The sequence below is a fragment of the Apium graveolens genome, chromosome 10 (genome assembly GCF_009905375.1).
Source record: "Apium graveolens cultivar Ventura chromosome 10, ASM990537v1, whole genome shotgun sequence".
Taxonomy (NCBI): Eukaryota; Viridiplantae; Streptophyta; class Magnoliopsida; order Apiales; family Apiaceae; genus Apium; species Apium graveolens.
In genome coordinates, this window is record NC_133656.1 from 227,182,512 (window position 1) to 227,203,394 (window position 20,883).

The 20,883-nt window shown below is 34.3% G+C and overlaps 1 protein-coding gene across 1 annotated transcript; it reads left to right on the forward strand.

Moving 5' to 3' along the window:
- Nucleotides 1-4,616: 4,616 nt before the first annotated feature.
- LOC141693452 (dual specificity protein kinase YAK1 homolog) lies at nucleotides 4,617-14,278 on the forward strand. The gene is made up of 18 exons (XM_074498551.1): nucleotides 4,617-5,293; nucleotides 6,419-6,618; nucleotides 7,469-7,622; nucleotides 7,706-7,815; nucleotides 7,917-7,986; nucleotides 8,074-8,156; nucleotides 8,238-8,316; nucleotides 8,408-8,448; nucleotides 8,959-9,081; nucleotides 9,802-9,952; nucleotides 10,203-10,317; nucleotides 10,401-10,483; nucleotides 11,153-11,227; nucleotides 11,848-11,922; nucleotides 12,022-12,815; nucleotides 13,092-13,256; nucleotides 13,447-13,727; nucleotides 13,870-14,278. The coding sequence occupies exons 1-18, from the start codon at nucleotides 5,135-5,137 to the stop codon at nucleotides 13,944-13,946; spliced, it is 2,835 nt and encodes a 944-aa protein (XP_074354652.1). The 5' UTR covers nucleotides 4,617-5,134; the 3' UTR covers nucleotides 13,947-14,278.
- Nucleotides 14,279-20,883: the final 6,605 nt, after the last annotated feature.

The window sequence follows — 20,883 nt, forward strand, 5'->3', positions numbered from 1 at the left end:
TGGTAAAAACATAGGGATCAATTACTAACCTTTAATATGCGATCCAAGAGCAACGATCGGAGATCCTTAGCAGCTGCTCCTCAAACGTGAAGCACTCCACCGGTATCCACCAAGAAAACGACGTTAAGGAGGAGGAGGAGGTGGAGAGAATTATGTTTTATAAAATTTCGGGGTTCGAATAAAAATAGGGTTTATAATAGTATATTTATAGGCAAAATTTTCAGGTAAAATTTTCCCTTAAAATATTATTATTATTAACCCATTTATTATTCTCATTAATAATTAAAACACCTTTTAATTATTAATCCTTTTTCTAAACACTTTAGAAATAATTTTCTCTCTTGATTTAATTTCCAAAAAATTAAATCCTTAATTAATAATATTAAGAACTTTTCTTAATTAATTTATAATCAATTAAATCTCATTTAATCAATTATTAAATTTGCCAATTAATTATTTATTTCACAAATAAATAATTATTAGCCATTATTAATTAATTCCTCCACCATTAAATCATTCTCTTTTTATGGTGTGACCCTGTAGGTTCAATATTAAGCCGATAGTAGAAATAAATAATAATAAAACTATTTTATCATTATTTATATAAATTCTCTAATTTATTAAATATGATTAATTAATTAATCACATTTATTCTACATCGTGAGGGATACTTCTCAGCATATCGCGACTATCCGGATAATATGAATTCACTGTTTAGAATACCAAGAACCTATTCAGTGAATTGTTACCGTAAAATAAACTTCTTCTACCCTACAATATCCCGATTAAATACAAGGCATGGATCTCGTGTCAAGCCTATCTAATTTAATCACTTGCTTACCATTTACTATGCTTAGTTCTATGCAAATCAGAAACTCCTTTCTAATTTCATTTACTCTGGCCAGAGATTTCTGAACTAGCATAAGTTGATCAGCCTTGAACATTCGCTTCCTTCACTAGAAGGGGTAGATCCTTTATTGATCATACACTATCTTCGTGTACAAATTTCTATACCCGGTAGAGCCCTAATAATTATCCCTGGAGACTAAGAACTAAACCAAAGCATAGTTCAGTGTACACAAGATGACTATGATGACCTCAAGTCTAAGGATACTTGTACAACTATCACTATGTGAACAACTGCTGACACGTGAGTGAACTCCATCAGTTATTCAGCTGTGCGAGTCATGTTCAGTGAACTTATTCTATAATAAGCACCTACATACTAGCTATAGTGTCATCACACAAATGTCTATGAGAACAGACATCCTTCATAATGAAGCAAGCATAGTATGTACCGATCTTTGCGGATTATTAATTACCACTTAGTAATCCTATGATCAGGAACTATTTAAGTTTAGAGTTATCATCTTTTAGGTCTCACTATTATGATCTCATCATTATAAATAAAAAGCTTTACTCTAAACTATGGTATATCTTATTTAAACACTTAAATAGATAAAGCCCGTAATAAAAACAAAAACAAGTATTTTATTAATATCAATGAAATCAAAACAGATTACACAGGAAGTTATTCCTAAATCCTAATACATGATCGGACTTAGGACATATTACTTTCAGTTTAGGAGATTGTCATACCGATTGTCATGCTAGTTCAGGAGATTGTCATACCGATGGTCATGATAGTTAAAGTTATTGTCATGCCGATTGTAATGCTAGTTCAACAGATTGTCTTGCCAGTTCAAATGGATTATATTGATTGAATTATTAAAGACGAGAGCAACATACATTCAATTCATTACATTGAATACAATCAACCACTCAAAAACAAAAAAAGAAACAGAGCAGCCGTAGAAAGCATTTCATCTCTCAACCGCTTCAAGATCAATAATTTCTAGTAATTAAAGTTAAATCTAAACCACTAGAAATCATTATCTTGTTCTTGTGTAACTATCTAGCGGATCAAAATCCTTATAACTTAATCTCAATTTGCTTCTAGCATTTGATCTTTTTATTGCAAAAATAGAAAAAGTTCATGTCGAATTTATTCTAAATCTGTGATAATCTATTTGAGATTAATCTCTTCTAAACGATACTGTTGTTGTAACACCTTTCAAGTTTAATAATAGTTTTATTTAACTTGAATTTTGTTTCAATTTTTATTCCGCACAAAATTCAATTAAACGGTAGAGTTTGTATTCAACCCCCCCCTTCTAAAAACATATTGGGACCTAACACATGCATGTACCACGGTCAAATCAAAAAGAGCCACATAATGTATATTTAAAAGTAGGTTGATCCTTCTTTTAAATTGAAATTTGAAATCTTCTTAAGTTAATATAATTTAGTTGTCAAAGAGATCCGAATATGGGACTTTTTTACTCTAGTTTCTTAATATTTATCTAAGACTTATCTTATTATTTATCGAAGACACATATATTACCTTTTTTTGACAAAAACATAATTAGAAAAATTAACTTAGAACTAACAAGTAGGAGAATCATTCTTCAGTAGAAAGGATATTGATCAGGGGGCACAACACCTAATTAATCGGCAAAACATTCAAAGCTTGTTTGGTAATCCAATGAGCGAGACCATTACAAGAACGGGGCACAAATGAGATATTTATATGAAATTCAGACACTAATGATCTGATATCCTCAATAAGAACATCATAATCCCATGGAGAACCATAATCACTAGAATATAAATTAATAACCGTTTTGCAGTCTGATTCAATAATGACATTAAAAAGATGATATTTTCCTTATGATTAAATAAGCTTCACAAATTACAAATAGCTCATATTGAAAAGGGCTAAATGGGAGATGGCTGACATGCATCAACCTCTAATATATACTGCATCTGAATTTCTGCCTATCACACTGATAATCGCATCCCCTAGTTTGGAAGCAACATCACACAATTTATCTTCACCAAATGTGCATGGGGATGATTCCACTGTAGTGAAGAATTGTCAGTAGAGTTGCGAGACTTCATGCAAAAAACATCTAACAACGAGAAAAATTCTAATTTTGCTTATGAACTAACCTTTAAGACTGAAGTTGGGCAGACCAAAATATTGTCAAAAACACATTTATTCCGCGTTAACCAAATGGACTAGCCAACAAAAGTAGAATTTGAGAAAAGATGTATGCGATCTCCTTTAGAATTCAAATTTGAAAGAAGAGCTTGTAAATGTTGCAAAACGATATATGTAGAGGAAGGTGGATGATCAAGTGCAACAAATGATTAGAACCAAATTCGACGAGTCCATTAGTATTCAAAACACATATGTTCAATATGTAGAGGATGGTGGGGGATTAAGTACAACATATTACAATTTGGTGTTATTTTGAGATTTTTGAATTTTGGGTTTTTTTCATTTCGTTTTGTTTGTATTTAATTGTCTCGCTTTATGCGATGTGTCTCGGTTTGTGCGATGTGGTGGTTGAGTTGAAAATGAATTTGATGGTGTATGGGAGATCTGGATATCTCACATCAACAACACTTTCGATATGTTTATAGCTGGTTTCCGGCAGGTAGATAGGTGGGTTGCACTTGGAACGGTGGTGAAAATCACATGTGCTCGCCTCTTATAAAAAAATATTTGTTCATAATATAATGTTTCTAAACTCAGTTGTTGCAACTGAGTACTCTGAATATTGCACTATCAATGGAATTAATGTGAGGGTAAATTTCAAAACTACTATTTTCGGAGGAGATACATGCTGGATTGATTGAGAAGTCATTACATTCATTTTTAATTTTCAGAATATATATATTCAGTTTGTTAAACTATCCGGAAATAAAACGCTAATTATTTAGCTTTATTTATTTTTCTACCTTGTTGCATAATTAGTTAGAGGTTTGTACCGATTGAGTCTCCTTAAAGTTATTAATGAAACCTGTTTTAAATTTTGCAAAAAAACATATGTTCAATAATTTCAATGTTATTTATATAGATTGGGTAAAATAAAAATCGAGAACACTTAAATTTGAAAAAAATAATTTTCAAGTAGTTATGACATTATAACAAAATCTCCACAGTTTCTTTAATATAAGCTGCATACAAATAGAACAAATGTAATTTTAACAATATATATGAGCCACTAAAAATTAATGAAAGACATGTGTCACACGTATGGTGATAAAAAAACACGTATTTTGTATTTACACGAGTTCTAATTTGGTAATAACTTTAATTGTCCAAGGTGGTGGAATGAACGAGGCCGGAATATTGGACAAAGGGTGACAAGCCTGAATATTACCAAATATTATCAACAAAAAAAGGGAATTTCTCGGTTATTAGAGTTTGTCACACTCACATTTTCATCATCTTCCTGTCATATTTCATGTAAATTTCCTACCATCCCTTACATTTCTTATCTCATGTACACACCTCTACCGCCTACATAACAAAAATACAACGAATCCAGTCAGCACAGTTAAACAAAATCAATCGATGGAAACATTATATCGACATTATTTGAAACGAGAAAATAAATAAACGGCATAATTACATTTACAGACCGTATTGTCGTCAAGTGACATTAATTAAATTAAAATAATATTAAATGAGCATGATTAGCGGCCGCAACAGCAGTAATTTTATCATTATTTTTTAATAATAAGTAAAATAAAAAAAATAAAAGCTAGTAGTAGTACAATTCACATCGATGTTTGTGTCTCCTCAACGGATGAAAACACCACTCTGAAAAACACACACACACACACATCTCGACGGTGAAATCTTCAATTCACACACACAGATACACACACATACACGTACACTGATTCTCCGTTTAATCGCCGATCGTCTCCGCCGTCGCGAATCTCCGATTCCGATCAACTCGCCGTCAATTGCGATTCCGATCACTTCTCTCAATTCCGATCGGCGGCGATTGTTTTGTACTATCTATTCTTCGTTAACTTATATATAATTTTGTAATTTATTAATTTAATTTGATTTATGATGGATCTATGATGAATTTCGCGGTGTTTTGATATTCGAGCGAGGTTTTGTGAATGAGAATGGGATTGCAATCTGCTGGTGAATTTCGCAAATTTACCGGAAGGTTAATTTATCTTCTCGACTTGCAATCCCTTCGATAAATTCACGTTTTCGACTAATTATAGGCTTGTATTGTGTAATTTATATTGGGGAAGTTTGATGGATGAAGTTGGGAGTAGTAGTAGTAGTAAGGAAGTTGGGGATAAACCCTTGGAGGTGCCGAGGCGTCCGGGCCAGCTTGTTTTCGGTCCTTATGTTGCGAGTAGTGGTGGTGCATTTGTAAAGACGCAATCTTTGCGTGTTTCTGTAAGAAGACCTGTAAGTTACTTTGCATTTGCAGTTGATTTCTATTTAAAATGCCAATTGTTTTGTGAAATTACTAGTATAATGTTTAGTTGAGTGTTGAGTTTTTAGTACTAAATGTAAAGCAAATTAATTATAAAACTAATGGTCCTTAATTCAATTGGTCATTTCTTATTATGTTGGCGAAGTTGAATAATTGATTAATCTAAATACTAAGAAAGTTTCGGTAAGGGAATGAGAATTATTAAGGCGATAAGAACTGGATCAGGGAACATGTCTATTAATTTGAACAAGAAAGGTATTACAGTAACTTAACTGGATGCTATTTAGGTTATGCTTATTGTGCTTCGCTATATGCCAGGTATAGACAATGTCAGTAGATAATCTTGATTAAACATGGAGGCTAGTGTAATATTAGCTTGCTTGACAAAGATTTGAATCCCTTTTATTACCAAATATCTCCTACATTGGCCACTTGTATAAAGTAACTCAATAGAAGTATAATCTCGTATATGATATATCTTAAGCCACTTAAATTTGTGTAGTCAGGTTGTGCACTTAAATTCAGGCACTGCTACCATTAAAAGTAAAGCAAACATATTAATTTTATCAGATCTTAGTTGTTATTTCTTGATCAACTTCGATTAATTGTGAAAGACTGAAAGTTCGGTGAGTGCATTTGAACAAATTTACAGAAGCTTTTCTGTACTTTTACCAGAAGAGGTGATGGTCTCCTCGTGTTTTAGATTGTAGAAACTATCTTGATGTGCATACTATCATCTAGCTGTATACGTTACCTGTTCATAACATGTGATGTAAATTTATTATGACACACATGCAGCAGATTATATGCTTTTTTATTAGTCGTTACTTGTAAGATATCCTCTTACTGAAAATGTAGTTGATATTGTGGACATATAAGAATAAGTTTATGGATAATTTTTTAGGTGATATCTATCAAATTATGATGCTATTTATAGGGAGATCTACAGGTTGTTATGTAATAAGATCGTTGCCTTCAGCTCATGCGACGTTCATCAGAATTTAGAAGTAGTTTACATAATATAATTTGGCTGACTCTTTTAGTACACACCTATTTTCTACCGAACAGTAGTTTGATCTCAGCTTCTTATTTCACAGCTGGTGGCAAGACTAACAAAGGACATTGTTGAGACATACCAAGCATGCAACCCACATTTTCAGTTTTCAGAAGACTTGAATCCAAAGCGGTTTTTGACAAGCCCGTCTGTTGGAGTATTAAATGATGGCCATGATAATGCAAACTCAGATCTAATTTTGTCTGTTAACTTGCCGTTGGTTAAGATGGAAACTCAGAAAAGGTTTGAGATTTTTTTAGCTACCTTGTTTTATCTGCATCCCATAATTCAAATTCATATTCCTGACTACTATACGAGAAAGTATCCTTAAGAAAACTGGAAATATGAAAGTTGACACTTGTCATCAGTTTTGAGATGAAAATATGTGTGTCAGACTGTCAGTTATTATCAAAAATTAAGATTTTTGTAGATGAAGTTAATTACTCATAAAACCTTGATCAGAAGGTATATTCCTGGTCCAAGCAGTACTTAGAAATATAAAACTTAAGATTTATAAGAAAAATTGCCCTCTCCAGTAAGTTGTTGGAGTTTTTGCACAGGATCAAAGTGCTTGAACATTTAGTTAATCTATAATATTAAATCTATATCTTCATTTCAGTAGGAAAATTGCTATTATTAATTTAACTATATGTTCAAAGCACAAATAGGACTGGAGGGAGTACAGTTTTATGATGATAGTAGGATACAATGACCTATATGAAGTTTGGATCAAAGCAAAGGCGTGGGAAATGTAATTTGAAGAGTGGTGGTTAAGGGGAGAGCAAGAGAATAGGATATCAGCGTGAAAGAAGAGAGTATCGGTCATCCCATTCTTGTCGGTTTTTGTGATTTTACTCCAGGGAAGGCGACTGATAGATGACGCATTCATGATTCACCTGAATTACTGACATGTGTTCTCCCATCAGCCTGTATCTTTGGCATATGACGTACCACCACTGTTCACATTGAATTGTTGTTTTATCTTTGGCATATGACCCAGCCACCACCATTATTAGAGAGTTATTTAGTATATTTATCTTCTTTATAGGAACTTTTGTGCATAATTGAAAAGCTTAGTGCTCCTCATATGCAGATACATAGTTAAAGAAATGCTTGGCCATGGGACATTTGGACAGGTGGCGAAGTGTTGGGTTGCAGAATCTAAGAGTTTTGTTGCTGTGAAGGTTATAAAAAACCAACCTGCATACTATCAGCAAGCGCTGGTCGAAGTTTCTATACTGACAACGGTAGTGTGATTGTCTTATTTTATCTTACTAATTGTCAAAGTAATTGTAGAGTTCATTTGAATTCTTTATCGTTCTTTTTGCAGTTAAATAAGAAGTTTGATCCTGAAGATAAGCATCACATTGTTCGTATATATGATTACTTTGTCTTTCAACGTCACTTGTGCATTGCGTTTGAGTTGCTTGATACTAATCTGTAAGTAACATGTGTTTTTTGTAAGGGTTGCCATTTTGACTTTCATATATGGCGCACAATATTCGTATATTTGTACTGTTGACTCGCAAATGGTTATACAGGTACGAGCTTATAAAGTTGAATCATTTTAGGGGATTATCATTGAGCATCGTTCAGCTGTTTTCAAAACAGGTATTATTATGCTCTGTGTTGCATCTAATATCATCTAATAATCCATGTTACATCTTCTTGTCTATGAATATCTCATGCTCAAATTAGATATTGCACGGGTTGACATTGATGAAAGATGCTGGCATAATTCACTGTGATCTCAAACCGGAAAACATTCTTTTATGCACAAGGTAACCTATACCTTAATTTTTCAGACTACAAATGTTTATCTTAATGTCATGAATCATAATTGCATTTTGGAAATTTATCAGTGTGAAGCCGGCAGAAATTAAAATTATCGACTTTGGATCAGCTTGCATGGAAAATAGGACTGTGTACTCTTATATCCAGGTCCTCACATATGTTTTCTTATAGATATGTGTTTTCAGTTCTATTAAATACTCAAATTCTTTCCATTTGATCCTTTGTTTTTCTTCTGCAGAGTCGCTACTACAGATCACCTGAAGTTCTTCTTGGATATCAGTATCCTTTGATATGAACAATTTCGCTTTTATCTGCTGTCTGCTATTTCTTCCTCATTGTAATATTATAATTGTGCTACAGCATTTAATCTCAGATCAATATGATTTCAATTTCAGTACCTAACAAAACAGAAGGGCGAAGGAAAAGAGATCTGTTGTTGGCATCATATAAAAAGAATAAGAATAGGGGTTTTGGTTGAAAAGGCGATAACATAAGAATTAATGTCAATCAAAATGAATTTAATAATTCTCATGCATACATGCTTTCACGATGGTTTGAACCCTCAACCTCTTGCTGCGCTTCAGAATATACATATTTATATGCGTTTTCATTATTTATTTAGACTATAGTGCTGCAATGTAGTACGAAATCCATAATTATGTATTATATTTATCAGTAGCTTGGTTTTTGTTTTAAGTTCTATAAATGCAATGTACTTGCAAAACACTGTGTTGGTTAATTGGTTATGATACTTCTATACCTAGAGAGTGTTCCTTAACCCTCCATCAGCTATACAACTGCAATAGATATGTGGTCTTTTGGGTGCATAGTTGCTGAATTGTATCTTGGACTGCCACTGTTTCCTGGAGCATCAGAGTTTGATCTTCTAAGGAGGATGATAAAAATTCTTGGGTATGGTTTTAATAATCTCAGGGACTTGTAGCTTACTGTATGGAACTTGAATTGACATGCATGAATATTGGCTATATATATGTATGTATTTTGAGAGGATTAGCAATATATTTTTACATGTAGATTAAGTTATAGTCCTTGGGAGCAATTACCGGAGTGAATGGCCTTAGACCTGAAGTATATATCTGAAGAAAAGTGCATAGTACAACTGTATACGATTGAGTGAATATATGTTTTAATGGTCGTTTGAGATTTTGGATTGATTATGTCCCTGTAATGATCTATTTGGTGTCTTCTTTTTTAGTGGTATATTTTAATTAAAATATGTCCATCTGTATTATTACGGGTTAATGAAAGATCAGGATAAACTGTTGGCAACCAACCTAATTGTGAATGAAGAGGTTGGAGTTTTAGTATATGTCTATATATTTTGAGAGAGGGGGGGGGGGTAAGAGACGACAAATCAATATTGGAGAAAGGAGAGAAGAGAACTCACAATCTAATCTAGTGTAGAATGAAGAGAAATGAAGTGAGTACTGGCTTCTTTTTTTGTAATTGATTTCTGAGTTCCTGCTCTTCTCTTTCTTATATTTTATTTCTATGGTTGCTACAAAAAATGATTTCCCCGTATACGCATGGAAATGTCATTCTTCTCCGAGCTCAAGTGTCTTGTCTTTAATAGAACCAATCACATTCTAATGACATGTTTGTGTTCTACAGGGGACAACCTCCTGACTATGTGCTTAAAGAGGCCAAAAATACCAACAAATTTTTTAAATGTGTTGCAACTGTCAACACTGAAGACAGTGGTCGGGTTTTTATGAGTAGGCAGAGTGTTTTTCAACCGTTGACAGAAGAAGAATATGAAGTTGTGAGTGTTTCTTGAGTCTTTGCTTTAAGTTCAAAAGTTCAAGTTTAGTCAAAAGAAAAGGATGCACACCCATATGGTCTATTTTCCTTAAATCTATGATTAACTACTTTGTCTTTGACTTTTGGTTCGGTTGGTAATATACTCCTAACTCACCTTGCAATGCTGGTAGTTTTAGTTGTGCATTTAATAGCTCATACTGCTTCTGTATAAGTCAAATTTTCATTTGTTGTTCTGCTGCTGTCTATTTTAGAGGGAATCAAAGAAGCCTTCAATCGGAAAGGAGTATTTCAACCATATGAACCTTGAAACAATTGTAAGAAAATATCCTTACAGGAAAAACTTAGCAGAGGAAGATATGATTAAAGGTTAGCTTACGAAGTACTTTTTGAAATCAAGTACCAACTAGATAATTTGGTTAGTTACTTAAGATATTAATGTCATGTTACAGAGAGTCAAGTGCGTTTGGCACTGATTGATTTTTTGAGGGGACTGGTTGAATTTGATCCAATTAAGCGGTGGTCGCCCATGCAGGTTGTTAAACTTACTGCAAATTGTTGATTGCTTTTAAACTGTTTTGGATGATTACTGTAATAGAGACCCAGGTCCTTGTACAGGAGATGTGTTTAAAGATAATTAACTCTTGAGTAAGTTCACTGACTTTATAACTGAAGCCAGGTTTGTCGGAGACTTGATTGTTGGTGATACCAACGATTCCTTCCCCTCACTTTTTTTACTTCACGTGATCATATATTTCATAATTGGATGGACATATAGAATCCAGGACAATGCAAATATAGGCGTGAACGAAATCTTAGTATGACACTACCCTGTGAAACAACCTTGATTAAGCGAGTTTCAGCAGTTCTATTTCTAATATTATTTCAAATCGTGATTGACCATAATTAACCTAATGACCTTTCCAGCTGATGTTAATGATCGATTTATATTAAGATTCCATCATACTCCTTTCTGCCTCTTAAATGGAAAGTAATAATCTCCGTAAGTGGAAATACTATAAAGGTGGTGTATGACTAACTGAACACTACAACTGCAAATCTGTTTAGTTTTCAACCAGTGAATTAAATCTAGAGAATTTCCTAAATTCCTTTTCGTCTATATTGTACTCTGATGTTTCATGGGACCCCTATGAAAGTTGTGGATACAAACTTGTCATGCTTATGAGTCATGTTTGTGCTGCAGGCATCTAAACACCCTTTTGTGACTGGGGAACCTTTCACAGGCCCTTATCAACCTGCTCCCGAGACCCCCCGCTTGGTATGTAGATCTCTACAGATGAATGTGCTAGTATTATTCAGAAAAAAAGAAAAAGAAAGAGAGAAATATGCTAGCAATATCTTGAACTTCAAATGACATGTCTGATTTATAAGCTCTTACTGGATATTTAAAACTCTCATTTAAAATCTTTTTAGTTGCCAAATTTAAAGCTTTTCACCCTTTTCTTATGTTCACATTGTGTTTTGTCATCCACTCATTCGGAAAGCCACTTTTTTGTATATAATGTAACTTGTACATGGGCATTGATCATAGGTGGACTATTAACAAAGTTAATATTAATTGAAAAATGTTTTCTCTATGAACAATTTACAAAGGTTTTATTTTGATCTCTGTTAGGATTGTATTGAAAATATTTGAGGTTTTGGCTTGTTAGCTTCTACTATGTTAGTAATATATGTATAAACAATTTTAGCAGTTGGTTCTTCATTTCCTGTCTTTAGTTTATCGGTCTCCAGCTTGCTGTTGTGCGGACTATATGCAGTTCTCATATTCTTGTCAATTTTCTATATGTTATCTTGATTTATGTTTAGTTCATGATTGCATATATTTCTTATCATCATGTTCCAATTATCTGCCACCGTCCCATATTTTCCTTGTAGCCTGTTTCTCAAAACGTGAAGGTCGATCATCATCCTGCTGGTGGTCATTGGTTCGCTGCTGGTCTGTCTCCTAATGTGAGTTTGTGCTTTCTGAAAAACTACTTTTGGGGAATAAATATCTTGCATCTCAACTCAGAAGTTTGTGCTATTGAATCATCCTTACAATTGATGTAGATTCCAGGAGGAAACAGACTCAGCTTTCACAATAGCCCACATTATCAAGGGGTGCCATATTCACATGCAGGTAGCTATGGCAGTTTAGGAAGCCACGGTAGCTATAATGATGGTGCAGCTCTTGGAAGCAGCTATGGGAGCTATGGGGATAATAGCAATATGCTTGCCTTTTATTCACCCGTGGGCCCATCAGGGATGAATATGCATGCACACTGTGGTGTGCCAATATTGGGGACTAGTCCTGATGCAAGAAGAAGGATTATTCAAAACCCACATGCAAATGGACTAGGTGTCAGCCCGTCAGGAAATTTTGCACCAATGTCCCTTGGCACTAGTCCATCCCAGTTTACGCCTCCAAGTACTTATGGTCAGGTTTTGGGTGGATCCCCGGGACAGTATGGTCCAAGTTCTCCAGCACGTGGGAACAGTCATGGCTCACCTTTAGGTAAAATGGCTGCAGCAAGCCAATTTCAGAGAAAAAAAAATTGGGTGCATCAAACTCCGGAAAGTTCATCTCTTTGGAAAGGGCAGTTTGCTGATGGTAGCATCTCTAGCCAAGCTGAGGGAAGCTCACCTGTACATGGTTCTTCGCTGCCTATGCACCCAAGTACTAATGCTGCAAACCGAAGACATCAACAAGGAGGCGGCGTTATGTACTCTGCCTCTCAAAACTTCTCTAATTGGTCAATGCCTGGTTTAAGTGCGCAGTTCCCTCATCTCAAGGGTGCAAATCAGGAAAAGCTTGAGGCCAGCAACTCACTGCCGGATCCTGGAGATTGGGATCCAAATTACAGGTTATCTTGTTATATGCGTTCCGTATATATGTTTTTATATGCCATTCTTCCAAGTCTAGATATAGCATTAGTCTCTTAAAGTGACAAATCTATCTGTGGCATCATATTTTTCTTTTTAAATATATGGTTCTCTTGTGCACTCGATGGATGGTAGGTTTCTCTGGTATATGTATATCATATAAGTAAAAAACTTGGTTTAGTAATGTATTCCCCAAAGAATTTTTTGAACCTCCAGGGTGCAGTATCTAAATAGTAATTATTTTTTATTTACATCAGCGACGAGCTCCTTTTGCAAGAGGATAGTTCCATAATAGGTGGGCTGGAAAATGAATTTAACAAGGGAATGCATCTCAGTCAAGCTTTGGGCCCTACAGAAACATTGATTGGGGGAAAAAGGATCAGTGGCACCTTAAACCCAAGTTCAAATATGACGATGCAAAGGTAACAATAGCATATAAATTTCCTTTTACCTAGTGGATAACTGCTATATAATGGCAGTGGACAATGCAGTAGGTTTTCCTTTGAAGTTGAATGGACGTATAACTCTCTAATAGTTCTCTGAAGTAGACGAGCAACAACAAATGCATATTCAGTATATGATTCAAAGTGTTTGATCTATCTTGTGGTTCAGGCCTAGCAGTCAAGTCTTTTCCTATGGAGAAGTTGCTAGTTCTTCATCCCTTGATCCACAGGGTGGGTACATGCACCATATGACAAAGCCTCCACACTTCTTGCCTCATATTCAACAAAACTCTCCAAGCCGTTTTGGACAGCAGCCTGGTCAGCAATTCGATTATGGGAGATCCGCCTCTGTTCATGGAGCTGAGTGGAATCATCTAAAGGTTCAGGCACCTTTGTCAAGCTTTAGTTACGGGGGTCCCCGCTCTCCTGGTAGCAGCAGCGTACCGTGGGGTATGTAATTATTTTCCCTAATACACATTTTCCCTCTCTCCCCCCTTCTCCCAGAAAAAAGATGAAGAAAAAAGAAATAAAAATTGTACAAGTAGGAGAGCGAGTAAGGTAGTTTTTGATCAGTTCTGTTGTTATGTTGTAGGACGACGAGGGAACCATCCAGTTGCCAGTATCCCCCCAACTTCCCGTGGAAGAAAAGACTACGGAAAAATTTCTTGATGCCTGCAGTAGAACTATCTTCTGCTGCAAAGATTATGTCAGAGGTGGAATTAAATTTGTATCTTATGGTTTTGCATGCCCTTTTGTGCTCATGTAACAAAAGCCGCATACAAATCATGTCATTCATTGTGCTTGCAACATAAATATTACTCTGGCTACTTATGATCATTTGATGCATTCTCTAGGAGCATCATGGTGGTGGTTTTTTTTATTCTTCCATAATTTAGGATGACAATTTCTCATGAATATTATTATTACCATATACTTGAAAACTTTTGATGCCTATTTTTCTTCAGGTCTTGCTGCAGGGAGAAATATAATTTTTTAATTAATCTTTTGCCTATGCTTCTTTTCTTAGAGATACTTACTATGATTCTAATATGTAGATGTGTCATCATCCCCTCCCACCCCAGACAAAAGAAGACGTTTTTTCTGAAATCTTATGACCAAGGAAATATATTATGCTTCTATGTAATATGTTGTCTATTAAATCTTCATATGGGATTTGTTAAAAAGATCACATGGTTTTTGCGGAATTGTATACTACTGTTGTGTTGTTATGTCAACAAATAAATGGTATAGATATAGAAGTGTACTTGACACTTGTTGTCCATCACAAGAAAACTATGTGAAGGAAGTCAATAAGGCTAAGTGGTCAGTACTCTTCACCTCGAGTTTTAACTATTTTCTTTTTGAACTTTACAGTGTTTATGAAAATTTGTCATCTCTTCCATGTAGTTCACCTTGTGGTAAGGAGATATTTTAAGAGAGAATAAAGAGAAGAGAATGGCAAAGAAGTGAGAATAGGCGGAGTGCCCTTTTTCCTCCCCTTTTGCTCCAAATGTGTAGCAGAATTGAGAGTACATCTATATGTCAATTTCTTTGTCTGTCCGTCATCGTTTTTTAATGTTTTTACCTGGATTCTGTGGAGAACTGATTATGTTGATTTGAATTCAATTGCATGGTAGTACTAGTTAGAAAAGTATAGCTACCAGTCTACTATTGTGGCCAGAATAGTACACGGTTGTGTTCGTTACAGATGAGACCACACTTCCTCTTCCTCAGTTGCACTGCAACTGGTTCATGTGCTGAAATATATATCAAGACTGTCACTTACTCACATTTTCATGCACTGATGGATAGACTAGTAATTGTACTTGTTAAACTTCTATTAAGAGATACACAGAGATAGAAATTTAGAACTCAGTGTCATAAGTTGGCTGTTGGGGAAAGTGTACAGATGGAATGAATATAGAATACCCTAGATTGAGAATCATAGAGTGCATAAACAGATTTCCAGTCATCTTTCCCCCAATATCCATGTTATTAATCTATGAGTATAGATTGTCGTTTAATTTAAGTCGTAATATTTGAAGTTTTGATCAGTAATTGATAGACCAGATTAAAATAAATAATATAGTTTATTTAGTCCGTTGCACAAATAATTTCAACATGATTTTTTTTTTAATTTTTCAAAATAGATATAGTTTATCTAGTGATTGGGATTAGCTTAATTTTTTAATTATTTTTCAAAATTTTAATGTATTTACCCCTCTGAACCTAGAGGTTTTCTCAATCAGCTTGAAAGAGGGAAGTCCCTTATCGTTAAGATCTGCAGACCCACTTTCACTCTTCGTTTTGCTTAGTTCTTGTTGCTCCTTGTCCGGAAGTAGGTAGCCACAACAATTGCCCGTTTAACCAAAACCTAGATGATTCAAAACAAGCTCCCTTGGATCGCACATTTGGTTAATTTAAAATTAATGGTCTCAATTCTCAAGGGTAGATTCTTACGCGTTATTTACACAGTTTGGGTGGAACGTGTAATGAAGTGTGTTCAAACGGTCTTATACAGTTTTATTCATGATGGGTCAGAATTTGGAGACGTGAGACCTCAACGAGGTATCAGGCAAGGAGATCCAATCTCCCCTACTTATACCTCTTGTGCGCAGAAGGCCTTAATGCGATTATTAGAAGGAATGAAGAGATTGGACTAGTACATGGTTGTTCAATTGCTAGAGGAGCCCCGCCCATATCACATTTACTATTCGTAGACGACTGCTATTTATTCTTCAAAGCAACAGTTCAAGAAGCACGCTGTATGAAACAAATTTTGGAAAGATATGAGAGAATGTCTGGTCAAGCAATCAACTTCATGAAATCGATGGTTACTTTCAGTCCAAATACCGAAGTAGCTTGCATGTACTTGGGCTTACCAATGTGTATAGGGAGACATAAAAACAATGTGTTCAAGTTCCTAGTAGAAAGAGTAAATCAGAAATTGCAAAGCTGGAGGGATAAGGCTATGTCGAAGGAGGAAAAAATGTTAAATATCAAAGTGGTCACTCAACTGAAAGTCATATATTAGTTTCATCATTAAACTTAACGGGGTATCATTTGAGTCACTAAAGTTATAATAAATATCAAACGGATACCTCAAAATATGTACTCGAGAATTAAAAATTATTTTTATGGAGTTCTATACATTTTTCTTGAATTCTATCACAACCAAATTAAAAGGTATGAATTCTAGTATTTCTGATAATATAGTGAGATTTTTAAAAAATGATCTAATATATTTTTTTTAATTTTGTAGTTATTATTTTTGATTTAAATAAAAATAATTAGTAGATAAATTTTTAAAAATCTCACTATATCATCTAAAATACTGGGAAGTCATAACTTTTCATTTGGTAGTAATAGGATTCAAGAAAAATGTATATAATTCCATAAAAATAATTTTTAATTCTCAATCACCTCTTTTGAGGTATCCGTTTGATATTTATAATGATTTTAGTGATTTAAATGATACCCCCTTAACTTTGATGATGAAACTGATATATGACCTTCAATTGAGTGACCACTTTTATATTTATCCCGGAGGAAAAATGGTATTACTTAAAACAGCGGCCCGATCTATCCCAAATTTTTGGATGAGTTTACTCTTAATTCCAAGTGAGACTTGTGTCAATATTCAGAGGCAAATGAATGCATTTTGGTGAGAAAATGGTAGGAAAGGGGATACGTTGGCTGTCATGGGAGAGACTGTGTGAAGGGAAACTAAACGGGGGTTTGGGATTCAGAGACTTACAGAAGTTTAACATCGTTATGTTAGCAAAGCAAGGGTGTCGTAGGGTTGGCGTTTACTCACTGAAGATAACCCACTGGTTGCGAAGATCATGAAGGCGAGATATTTTCCAAATTCAACTTTTTTGGATGCCAAATTAGGATCAAACCTGAGTTACATGTGGCGAAGCATTCTACAATCTCATGAGAGTATAAAACAAGGTAGTAGAAGACGGATAGGAGATGGGGGAAGTACTGATATTTGGAAGGTTCCCTGGTTACCCTGTGTGCATAATGGTTACCTTACAACTGTTATGTATCCGGAACTCGAAAATGTACAAGTCACAAATTTGATGACTCCTAGTAAGGTTGGTTGGGATACCGATTTATTGCAATACTTGTTTAATAATAAAGATACTGAGTTGATTAAAACTATTCCAATATCTAAGAACGTGCAGCAAGATACATGGTTTTGGATCTTGGAGCAGTCTGGGTTGTTTACTGTGAAAAGCTGCTATCATAAGCTCGTTGGTGAACAACATTGGCCACAAGCATCTTTTTGGCATAAGCTTTGGTCGTTAGAACTCCTTGGGAAAGTCACTAATTTTATTTGGAGAGTATGTCGAAATGTAATACCAACTGATATTGCTTTGGCAAGTAAAAGAGTTCAAATCTCTACGAAATGCCCTTGGTGCATGGTTAAAGACGAAGATATAGCCCATGTGTTGTTCGGATGTTCATTTGCACATGGTGTATGGCTCAAGGTAGGAATGCAGGAGATGAATAATGTAGACTGTCAAGGATCAGCTTGGGAGATTCTATTCAATTTGGTCAACTCATGTACCAGGGACAAGCTTGTATGGATAGTGATGATCTGTTGGAGCTTGTGGAATAGAAGGTATCTATGTGTATGGGATAAAATTGTGGGTTCTGAGACTGGTGTTCAGCTAGCTGCAACGAATATGCTGCATGATTGGGAACAAGCTCAAATGGTAAACAAAATAGCCAGACCGGTGAGCACTGGAAGTACTAGATACTTGAGTCCACCACCTCAAGGGTGGGTGAAAGTAAACATTGATGCAACTGCTTTTCAAGCTACTGAATCAGTGGGTCTGAGCAGTGTGATTCGGAATGCAAATGGAAAGTTCATACGAGCAAGGATCAAGCATCTCTTTGTGAACTTGCACCCCAGGGAAGCAGAGGCGGTAAGTTTGAAAGAAGCGTTATCATGGGTGAAGGATTTGGGGTTTAGAAACTGTGTGTTTGAGACGGATGCAAAGACACTCGCAGATTCGTGTAAGGGGTCTCAAGGAAGATCATTGTTTCATACAATTGTCTTAGACTATAGGGAGTATGTGCTGGTGAATTTTATTCATACGTCTGCGAATGTGGTAGCCCATGCTTTAGTTCCGGCTGTACATTCCATGTCTGGAGTGGGACTCTGTCGCTCCGGATTTTATCTATGATGTACTGTGTTTTGATTCGGTTTAATGGAATTAAGTACGGTTTATTAAAAAAAAAACTCGGAGAGACAGAAATAAGATATTAGACGTTAAATAAATAAATAACAATTCTTCTTTAACATAGTTGAAATTGAATCATAATAATTATACAGATTTTCTAGTGTGTGAGCACACGTTAAAACAAAATTTGATTGGTTTATTCTCGTTAATAATACTGGACCTACTGCATGCAAAAAATCTTAATCAATTATATTGAGTCAAATTATAAAAAATGTATGAAATTTTAGTGGTTAGAGTGGGTAGAGTGTGCCCATGGCGCATACTAGATAAATCATTAATTATATTGGGAGCTGATATGTGCACAACCTAAATCTATAGGTGCACAACCTTTATTGATATTAAGATCACAATACCTTTATTTATATCTTTAATTCAAGGCTACTTCTCTATTCAATCAGAATAAATAGGTTCTAATTTTATTAAATGGGTGTGTACCTATACAATAGGATGTGCACATATTAGATTACATTATATTTAGGATTATATCAATATTATATACATAAAATGATAAAATTATTTATATATAAATTTTAAACGAGTTCAAGTTCAAGACTTCCAGTAGAGTTTGTTACATACTAGTTTAAGGGTGTGTGTTTGTTATTGTTGTCGCAAACAACAACAACAGCTGAAAATTATTTAAAAATTTGTTTAGTAAAATACAAAAACTACTTTTCTGAAAAGTATTCTAGAAAAAAATATTTTCCAGTTTCTGCGAGAAAAAATTACTTTACCGCATATGCTAATTTCATGTTCAAACCTTATCAAAATTATTATTATTATTTTTATTTTTTATATCAAAATATATACATATATAAAATTAGGGAAATTAGCAAAAATACTACTTTTCTAAATTTGTTTACAATTTTACGATTTTTTCAAAAAATTACAAAAATACGGGTTGCAATCAAAAGTAACCACAATGCAACTTCCACTACGCCATAAGTGGGCTACTGTAATGCAAGTGTTACGGGCAGTGTTACATTAGGTAAAAAAAATTATCCTATTGTAACACCTCTCCGTTAGTGTTACAAAAGATATAAAACTAGTGTTGCACAGAAATGTCGGTGTTGCACAACATGTAACACCAACACCTGGTGTTACATTAGTTGTTATCTTAATTTTTAAAAATATTGAAGTGAAAATATTATCACAAGTTAATATTAAAATTATATTCTGATTTATTGGTGGATGAAAAATATAATATATGATATCCTAAAAATTAATACAAATAAATTGTACATAAATACATAAGTTGCTTAACTTGTTTTTTATTTAATAAATAATATTTTAAGAATTAAAATTAAAACTAAAACTAAAAAAAATTAAAAAATGATACACGGTGTACTAGGTAAATTATTGGGCGGCATCTTTCCCCCCAAATGAATTATTGGACAAAACTTACATTTTAGAAAAATACACTTCGCCTCACTTCTCTTTCACGACGTTCTCTCTCTCAAACCTCGCCTCTCTCGAATCTCACCGACCACCGAACTCTACTGTATCAACAATCTCATCTTATGTTTAAGCCTATATTAATTAATGGGTTGACGCTTGTTTTTAAAATTAGGGCTTTGATTTTGAGTTCAGAACAGGGGTTTGTTCAATTTTGAGTTCAATTGAGGTTTTATTTACTTGAAATTCAACTAATCAGTTTCTATTTTTGTTTGCAGGGCTTCCTTAGATCTTTGATTTCAGTTATTTTAGCTCTCTTTCTTTATTTCTAATAATTAGATTATTTAGTTATTTGTTTTCATTTTGTACAGTCTAACAAATTATCATTTTTGCAGCTTGTGGCCATGTTTCCTGTTTCTGGTATGTTCATAGGTGCATGAATGATGTTAAGGAATCTCATTGTGTAAGCATCCATATCAATTTTGGAACTGGAGAAATCGGTTGAAAATTGTAAGTTTTGTTTTTAATATTAACAACTAACTGTGCTAAGTATGCTATGCTAAATATATGAAACTCAAGTATGGTGTATATACTTTATCAAGTTTAGTCGTGCATAGTGTTTTTGCTATCTTTATGATTGTTTTTGCATGTGTAATAATCAGCCTGTAATACTACATTTACATATCATGTTTAACTGTTTGTAAATGTCCTGAATTACTAACATTTTTGTAACTAAAATACAGAGAATTGAGATGCGTCTGTTTTACATTCCATGTTCCTTTGTATAGGTTAGGTCACACACACTGTAGAAGGGGGTTGAATACAGTGTTTATCACAATCAAATCGAATATAAGAACTCAAGTAACAGAAAACAGATTTTATTCAACACAATAAACTCTGTTACAATATGGAACTGTCATCTCTCAGTGATGAACAAATTATCGCGAGAGCTGCTAGAG